The sequence below is a fragment of the Bufo bufo genome, chromosome 4 (genome assembly GCF_905171765.1).
Source record: "Bufo bufo chromosome 4, aBufBuf1.1, whole genome shotgun sequence".
NCBI lineage: Eukaryota > Metazoa > Chordata > Amphibia > Anura > Bufonidae > Bufo > Bufo bufo.
The window spans coordinates 528,369,356-528,379,386 of record NC_053392.1 but is presented as its reverse complement, the minus strand read 5'-3'; the positions used below and the strand labels follow the sequence as shown (position 1 = coordinate 528,379,386).

At 45.1% G+C, this 10,031-nt stretch overlaps 1 protein-coding gene across 1 annotated transcript; it reads left to right on the top strand.

The window, feature by feature from the left end:
• The first annotated feature begins 6,619 nt into the window (after positions 1-6,619).
• On the top strand, positions 6,620-8,164 carry LOC120997405 (somatostatin receptor type 4-like). The gene has a single exon (XM_040427477.1). The coding sequence runs from the start codon at positions 6,770-6,772 to the stop codon at positions 7,943-7,945; it is 1,176 nt and encodes a 391-aa protein (XP_040283411.1). The 5' UTR covers positions 6,620-6,769; the 3' UTR covers positions 7,946-8,164.
• The last annotated feature ends 1,867 nt before the right edge of the window (positions 8,165-10,031 follow it).

Below are 10,031 nucleotides of genomic sequence, written 5' to 3'. Positions count from 1 at the left end.
CCCCCTCTCCCTTGTCACTCTCATTATTTCCCACCCTCTCCCTTGTCACTCTCATTATTCCCCCCCCTCCCTTGTCACTCTCATTATTCCCCCCTCTCCCTTGTCACTCTCATTATTTCCACCCCCCCTCCCCCCTTGTCACTCATTATTTCCACCCCCTTGTCACTCATTATTTCCACCCCCCCTCCCCCCTTGTCACTCATTATTTCCACCCCCCCCTCCCCCTTGTCACTCATTATTTCCACCCCCCCCTCCCCCTTGTCACTCATTATTTCCACCCCCCCTTGTCACTCTCATTTTACACCCCCCTTGTCACTCTCATTTTACACCCCCCCCTTGTCACTCTCATTTTACACCCCCCCCTTGTCACTCTCATTTTACACCACCCCCCTTGTCACTCTCATTTTACACCCCCCCTTGTCACTCTCATTTTACACCCCCCCTTGTCACTCTCATTTTACACCCCCCCCTTGTCACTCTCATTTTACACACCCCCCTTGTCACTCTCATTTTACACCCCCCCTTGTCACTCTCATTTTACACCCCCCTTGTCACTCTCATTTTACACCCCCCCTTGTCACTCTCATCTTACACCCCCCCTTGTCAATCTCATTTTACACCCCCCCCTGTCACTCTCATTTTACACCCCCCCCTTGTCACTCTCCTTTTACACACCCCCCTTGTCACTCTCATTTTACACCCCCCCCCCTTGTCACTCTCATTTTACACCCCCCCTTCCTCCCTCCCTTGTCACCTCTAGTGTAGCGTGGCCGAGCTCTGTTCGATCCGCGGTACGGGAGCATCTGTTTCCTGTACCCGGCCGGACTGAAAGGAAGTGCACACTAAGTGAGCACTTCCTGTCAGTCCGGCCGGGTACAGGAAACAAATGCTCCTGTACCGCGGACCGAACAGAGCTCGGCCACGCTACATTAACATCAGCACACAGCAGGCGCAGGCAGGATTCTTTAGAGCGGCAAGCGCTCAGCCTCAGCCGCTCAGGCGGCGCCGCATGAGGGGCGCCGCCGGCCGCCCGAGCTTTTATAAGCAATTTTTTTTTTTTTTACCGCATCGGGCGCCGGGCGCCCCCTGCTGCATGGCGCCCTGGGCGACTGCCTAAGTCGCCTTACTGGTGGCGCCGGCCCTGACTGGAAGGTACCCTTGACGGAGGCTGCCAAGGAGAAAACGGCTTTCATTGCACCAGAGGGGCTGTATAAGGTATTACCCTTTGGTCTACATGGCGCTCCCGCCACGTTTCAAGGGCTAATGGACATTGTACTCCGTCCACATCAGTGGTACGCTTCGGCGTACCTGGACGATATTGTTATCCACAGCACCGACTGGGAAAGTCACCTGCCTAAAGTACAGGCTGTAGTGGACTCCCTAAGGAAGGCTGGCTTAACCGCTAACCCAAAAAAGTGTGCAATAGGGTTAGAAGAGACCAAGTACCTGGGGTATGTAATTGGGCGTGGAATTATTAAACCTCAGGTGAACAAAATTTAGGCAATTGGGAATTGGCCCCGACCTGTCACTACTCGGCAAGTAAAGTCATTCCTGGGTATGGTGGGGTACTATATGAGGTTTGTCCCCAATTTTACTACAGTCGCCGCACCATTGACAGGCCACTTGAAGGGCGCAAGTCAGTGACGGTTCAGTGGAGTGAGCAGGTGGAAAAGGCTTTCTCCGCTTTGAAGTCTGCCCTGTGTGGGTCCCCGGTATTGGTGACGTCTGACTTCAAGAGGGAGTTTGTGGTACAGATCGATGCCTCTGAAGTAGGCCCCGGAGCTGTAGTCTCTCAGGACATCAATGGGGAGGAACATCCTGTTGTTTTCCTGAGCCGCAAACTTACCCCAGCCGAGACTAGGTACAGTATAATGGAGAGAGAGTGCCTGGCCATCAAGTGGGCACTCGTGTCTCTCCGCTATTATCTGTTGGGGAGAAAGTTCCGTCTGGTGACTGACCACTCCCCTCTCAAGTGGATGAGCCAAGCCAAAGAGAAGAATGCTCGGGTCACCAGATGGTTCTTATCTTTACAAAACGTAAAGTTTTCCGTGGAACATGGGGCAGGCAGGTTACAGGGAAACGCAGATGCTCTGTCCCCGGTACACTGTCTGGTGGGTGTTCACCCCCTCAGGGTTGAACAAAGGGGGAGGTATGTAGGAAGGCGCAAAGGGCCATCATTGATGGAAGGTATGTGTCACCGAGATTCCTGGCCTCGGTGAGGTAAGAGACGGTAGTTTTAAGTGTCAGCGGCCGCTAGTGCTGACTGACACATTTTTTTTGTTAGTATATGCTGTAAAGCCGATCCGGGCCGGCTCTTACTGGGAGTAGCCAAAGTGCTGGGTGGGTGGCTTCTCCCCACACTCCAGGCCTGGTCTTTTTTGGCCTATATAAAACCCAGCCAGCAGTCTCAGCTGGGTGTGGTTTATCCTCCATCTGACAGAGAAGCTGGGGAGTCTCTGTGTTTTGGGACCTGTGAATTTGCGCAGTGCTAAAGGTCTGAGAACTGCATGCCGGAAAACAGGCCCCTAAAGCCTGCTGTGGACTGCGGGTGGAAAACTGCTAATCAGGTGAAGATTTCGTTCTATGGACATTGCATGGTGTGAACAAACACCAAGACTGTGAATGGTCATTTTGTTTTTCCTTATGTGTGAATAAACACCGAACTGTTTAAGTTAAAGACTTTGTGATTGCCTCTATACTGCGTCCGCTAGCCTGTCTACCAGAGCAAAACCCCACAGGGTCCATGAAAAAAACAGACACAACATGCATGGCTTTCGTGTTGTGGATGTTTTTCAATGACCACTTATAAATAAGAGATGCTTTGAAAATAAATTTTCAGCTGAGCAGCATCCGTGGAATACAGAAGATACACAGAGGGTAAAAAACGGACACACTGACCAAACACGGATCCTCAACTGACATCTTCACAGATGAAACACGGACTGATTTTTCACAGATATCAAACAGACACAAAGGGCTTATTCTAATGTACATCAGGAAACTGGTTTATTTACTCCTTTTCAGGCCTGGTGATTAAAGGATTGTCCAATGAGCGCTTTCCCCCTTCGTAGAATAAAGTGCTTACTGGTTATAGCAGGGCATTGGTCACACAAAAATAACCTATAACTGGGGGGCAGGGGGTGGTAATAATCAAAGAGTGCCATCCTCTGCAGTGAAGGAAAGCACTCATTTATGAATAGGATGAAGGATGGTAGGAAATGTTGCTCCATCTAATCGTGCCGCCAAACAGCCCAAAAAAAAAAGAGCAATGACTAGTTTTTTTGGGCTGATTAGCATTTTTCATCAAAATGAAAGATGTACGATCACCATCAGCACATCTCCCTACTATGATAGAAATAAATGAGGGAGGAATGACTATGGTAGCAATCATTCCTCCCCATTTCCTTTGCATCGGCTTTTGCAATAGGCAGATACAAACGAGCCTTGATCAACATTTGTTTTGTCTTGAAATAGAGCGGTATTCGTCCATCCGAAATCTGGTATTTATGCCGGAAAGAGGCCAGATCACCTCCCGAATTCATTACAGTCAATGGTGATCTGGCATGTAGCATATCAAAGAATTTTCTCAGACATCAATTGCTGGAATCTGATTTGCAATAACTCTTGTGGTTCAAAAGTTATCAACAAGTCAGTATTTCAGTGATAAAAAACTGACGGCATCTGCGTGCCTTCTGTTTTTCATTAATGAATTCTAGAAGATGCTGTATGTTATTCTTCAAGTTTTGCTTACGCTCATAAAAAACACATCAAAAACTGACAACATCGGTGGCGAAAAGAACTTAATGGGGTTACACACAGGTCCCCACTGTATCCAGTCAATGGCCTTCCATTTACTTCTTTGGTTACTGATTGGTTGGAGGGTGAACTGTTCGCATGGAACATCACTACTGCGGCCAGGAAGATAATGTCAGCGGCGGGGAGGACTGGAGCGCAGGGGAGGAAATAAGGTAGTATGGCTAATGACTTTTTTTGTTATTTTAGGGCAGTGTTTCCCAACCAACGTGCCTCCAGCTGTTGCAAAACTACAACTCCCAGCATGCCCGGACAGCCAAATGCAGTCCGGGCATGCTAGGAGTTGTAGTTTTGCAACAGCTGGAGGCACTGTTTTAGGGTATTTACAGGAGCTATCTGAGTTTTTAATGGGCAGATTTGCAGAAAACGCTGAAGCAAACTGAAGAAAAACAGAGGAAAACAGCAACTTTTCACTGACAGAAATTGGGCGAGTTCCATATTAAAACATGTGGAAGAGGCCAAAACCAATTCAAACTGCATGCAAAATCCTAAATTTTTCGCTGAACAGACATATTCCATATCGCTCGTGTGGAGAAGGCCTTAGGGTACGACCACATGGCGCTGCCGTGTCGTGGCTACAAAGTGCATCTGCCATTAATTAAAGTAATTAGGTCTGCGTCTGCACTGTTTAGTTGGTCTGTATTGTTAATGGCCACGCCATATTGTGGGTGCCAAGTGGCCAATAACAATACACACTGACTAAATAGTCTGATCCTCATTAGTTTAACGGGAACCCCCTGTAACCTAAATAGCACTTAACCGTAGCGCAGACGCATTGCAACCACGACACGACCATGCCGTGTGATCGTACTCTTAATCTATTTTCACATCTGCGCTCAGAAATCCGGCAGGCTGTTCCAGCACAGGATCCAATGGGGATCCAGCCGGTTCCCAGCATCAATGCTGGCTTCTGGCCAAAGAAAGAGTTTTGCACGCACAATATTTTTGTCCAGCTGAAAGTATTTCTGCCAGAACAGCCTGCTGGATTTCTGTACAAAGATCAGAACCTAGTGTTACAATATGAGCATACAGCGAGTACCCTACCCAGCGCGTTCCTGTTAAACAGCTTGTTGAACGCAGATGTGAACGTATCCTAAGGCCACTTTACCACAGTCAGGCCTTGTTCACATTTACGTTTTTCACTGATGTCTGCTGTCCACATTTTCTTCGGACAGCACACGTACCCATTGATTTAAATGTGTCTGTTCACATTTCAGTATTTTTTTTACTGATCATCGGTCAGTAAAAAATTGCAGGGACATGCACTACTTTGATCCGTGATGCGTCCATCGCAATCACTGACACGACGTGTCCGTGTTGCGTATGTTTTTCACTGAAGACTAATTGGAGATTCTTTGGAAATTAATTTTTAGCTGAGTAACTTCCGTGAATTACGGATGACACACGGATGGTAAAAACGGACACACGGACCAATCCTTCACGGACATCTTCACGGATGAAACACGTACGCGTCTTTTCACAGACTTGACATAGAAATACAACATCCGCAGAAAGGAGAAACCAATGAGGAAAAACGACATGACAGGGACATAGAGAATAAAAACAATCACATATATCAAAAGTAAAGTATAGGAGCAGAGACAACACACATTTTCTCTCCATGGTTAGGGCCCATGCACACGGCCATAGACTTTTTTGCACTCTGCAATTTGCAGATATGCAAAACACGGATACCGGTCGTGTGCATTCTGCATTTCGCAGAACGGAACATCCTGGCCATATCAGAGCAGTTCTATCATTGTCTGTAAAACGGACAAGTATAGGACATGTTCTATTTATTTATTTATTTTTGCGGGTGCCGCGGAACAGACATATGGAGGGGGACAGCACATCTTTTGGTAGAAGTATCATTTGCCATGGTGATAGAGATTGGATTAAATGGGGGCTGTTTAGTATTAACACGACATAACATCCCATTTGGACAGGAAATAAAATTCCCTTTACATAACCAGTTCTTTCAGAAACCTAATTAGCAAATGACAAGCATGTGCCGCTCCTCGTCATCCAGACTCTGCAATGTGATTGTTTTAAACATGTAGCATGTGATAAAAGGAGTGTTTGTGCGTGTGTATTCAGAGGCATGTTCATGTAGCAGAGCTGCAGTTAGCACATGTAGTGGTGCTGAGTTTGTCACGTGCATACAGCATAACTGATAACTCAAGTGACTGAAAGTCCAGCGGAAATATCTGCTGCGATTTTTACTGCATTTCTGCACCATGTCTCACATGTGTTTATTTATTTTTTTCCGCAAAATACATACGGTCGTGTGCATGAGCCCTTAATAGGATCGCAAATTCTGTGCTTTTACATTGGACTGCAGAAAACCTTGAGAAAAGTGTCACATTGCAAAATCAAAGAGTTAATTCCACTCCATCTATAATGTATCCTGTGCATTAGAACGAGGCTATAAGGTTCACTAGAGGTATAGCTTTGCATATTCTTGAAGAACTATATGTACCTTTGTACACTAGCACAGTCTGCTGATATTTGTAGTTCTTCCCTAACCTAAGAGCCAGATGTTCCCAGTTCTAGTTGCTAAGATGTGATATGTTGGTCCATGAATATCTGACAGGGTACGTATCCCAGGAAGAGTCATCAGGCATCTTACTGGGAGGTGACTGTATCCAATGAACTCACCATAGTCAGATGAGCTGTTTCCAGTAATAGCATGGACCCAAGCATCTAATGGAGTGAAGAAGGGGGTGATGCTTGGCTATAGCTTCTGCATGTAGCTGCTGATCACTTTCTCCAGAAGGAGCTCAGCCAGAGAGAGCACACACACAGACTGCAAGGAGCTATAGACTGCATCATCCATCACACATCACTCTCCCTCCCTCCTCTTCTTCTCTTCTACACTGAGGCTCTGAAATCCATTTTAAAGCAGAGGATCTCCGCTGTAGCTGCTTCTCCTCTGCATTCCTATGGGACACTTACAATGACTACATCCCCCGATCTCCTGGTGCCTGTGGGAGCCAAGATCCTGTTGAACACATGGAACCAGTCCAGGGACATGACAGAGATTTTGCCCCCTTTCAATGTTGTCAGCATCAGCAGCAAAAATACTAGCAGCAGCACCAATGCCCCCATGGAGAGTGAGAGGGATGTGAGCATGATAGTGATCCAGTTCATCTATGCCATCGTGTGCCTCATTGGGCTGATTGGAAACTCCATGGTCATTTTTGTCATCTTGAGATATGCCAAAATGAAAACAGCGACCAACATCTACATCTTGAACTTGGCTATAGCTGATGAGTTGTTCATGTTGAGTGTGCCCTTCTTGGCAGCCTCTGCAGCCCTGCAGCACTGGCCCTTTGGCTCAGGAATGTGCCGCACTGTCCTCAGTGTGGATGGGATTAACATGTTCACCAGCGTCTTCTGTTTGACTGTGCTCAGTGTGGACAGGTACGTGGCTGTGGTCCACCCTCTGAGGGCTGCAAGGTACAGGAGACCCACTGTGGCCAAGATGATCAATATCTGTGTTTGGATTGTGTCCCTATTGGTCATTTCCCCCATTCTGATCTTTGCAGACACAGAGTCCTCTAATAATGGGGTAGTGGCCTGCAATCTCATGTGGCCCCAGCCCACATGGTCCACTATGTTTGTCATCTACACCTTCCTCCTGGGATTTTTCTTACCTGTGGTGGCCATCTGCTTATGTTACATCCTCATCATTGTCAAAATGAGAGCGGTGGCTTTGAAGGCAGGATGGCAGCAGAGGAAGAAGTCAGAGAAGAAGATAACCCGAATGGTCCTTATGGTGGTCACAGTCTTTGTTATTTGTTGGATGCCCTTCTACATTGTCCAGCTTCTGAACCTGTTCTTACCCCACATGGACGCCACCATCAACCACGTCTCCATTATATTAAGTTATGCCAACAGTTGTGCCAACCCCATCCTCTATGGCTTCTTCTCAGATAACTTTAAGAGGTCCTTCCAGAGGATCGTTTGTTTCCGTTGGCTTGAGAATGGCACAGACGAGCCCGTGGATTATTATGCCACAGCCCTGAAGAGTAAAGTGTGTAATAATCACCCATTGGACTTCCAACAAGAGCCCCTCCAGTCCGACCCTTGTTACAAACATGGAACAATCACTAGGACCACCACCCTATAGCAGAAGACCCAGAAGATGCCTTTGTACTGCTGCTAGCCGCACTTGCTACTACTGTTCTACCTGAGGTTTACCTGTGTTTTCAGTCGTTGTTTGTGTCCACTTTGTATTTATGATGGAATGGAGTGAGCTTAATAAATGATCAGTGTGGTCTGAAGCAGATGTTTCTTCCCCTGCATCCCTTATTACTATCACCTCCATCATCTCCCTTCTTAATCTTAGCTTTTCAGAGCAGGAGGTGGCCACCTGTAGCCATGTATCTCCTAATACCTATCCTAAACTGATTGATTCTATAGAAAGGCAACAATTGCTACATTTTATACAAAAAGTTTTCTTGCATCTTGCTAGGTTAATAATACAACGGCTCTCCTCACTGTGTTAGTTCTATAAATACATGTACCTAACTTGACTTAACTAAGAAGCAGGTTCACAATTTATTTTTATTTTTATGGGAACAGCTGAAAATAGATAGTACTTTAGGATCATATGACAGGGATGCTGTGTAGATGTAGGCTGTCCACTTGTCCAGTGAAACATTACTTTGTCCATGCATAGATTTCTGCAACTGACCATGAGCACCAAAACAACCCCATTCCAAGCAATGGAGCTGATTTTCTGTAACATAAAACCATGCATCAAAATTTGGCACCTCTGAAGACACCCTATATAGTATATCTTAGTACTGCTGCAGGTAAACTGCCTCCACTAAACCCCTCCTAAACCTCAGGACAGTGACTGTAGGATTCATCTCAGGACTCTTAGGAGATCTCTCTAGCTATCTAAAGGCTTTCTCATAGATTAAGGGCTAAACTAATGTGCTTCATTTGCTGTAGAACTGCAAGTTTTCAGGATGACCTGATAGTTTAGTTATTTCAGGATCAAATATTGTCCTTATTATACTGGTTAATGCCGATTGTGGGATTTGTGGAGAAGTCACATATAATATTCAGGAGTCAGGACAGTTATAATGTATACAGATGGCCAGGTTAGTGCAGTATTTTTTACCTTTTCATGTATTTATTATTTATTTAGGAAATTGTAGGCATTAATATTAAGTATTTTTTTCAATTTTTTTTCCATTCCTGTCTGTTAGCTAAAAAAAAATATGATCATAATTTTTTTTGGGCTTTTTTCCACTTGATTCTTATTCTGTCCAGATGTCACCAACCAGTGGGTTTCCAAACTTCTATGAGATTTTAATAGACATTTTAAATAATGTCTTTTTTTACATGCATTGATGATTTTTAAGGCATATTTCAAAACCTATTGCATCTTATGGAGAAAAACACCACAGAAACTCCATACCCAGAGCTTGCTGCATCTTGAAAGAAAACTGACAAAACCCCCCAAAAAGTATACAAATTTGCAAATACTGCAAAAAAATGCAAAAGTGCACCTAAATGCTATGAATGAATCTAGCCTATAACTGGCTCACTCATGTCGTTTTCTATGTACTGTACTTGTGGAAGTTTCGATGCATTTTTAGCCAATGTCAGGAGTGGACACAAACCAAATGTGATATAAGACAAATCCTACCTTTTATTGTCATTCCTTTTACTTTAGCTCTTGGCTTTGGCTAAAAAAAAATTCCATTAAAAGCACCAAGATTTCTGTACAATTTTAGAATTGTGTTTTTCCAGAGTTTAGTGTAAGGAGGCAGACGCTGAGCACTGTTTATTCCTCCACCAGTGCCACCCCATGAAAGATTAGTTGCACAGGGACCATTGAAATAATATTGCTGACAATGTACATGCACAGATGTGCTGGGTCCTCTGGAGCAAGGGTCTGTTCTTGCTAATGATGTGGTGCTCACACAGTGGACCTTCTTTGAGGTGAAAAATGGCAGGGTCCTGAAGGGGTTAAATAAAGAGTTTTATGTTTGGAGAAAGCAAAACATGGCATTCCAACATAAAAAAAAAACTTCATCCCATCTGTGAAACACAGTGGTAGTAGTACCATAGTCTGCAGCATCATGCTTTGGGCCTGTTCTGATCCTTCTGGACCAGGACAGCTTGTCATCACTGATGGAATAACAAATTCTAAATTATACCAGCAAATCCTAAAGGAAAATGTCAGTTAAAGTTTTGGA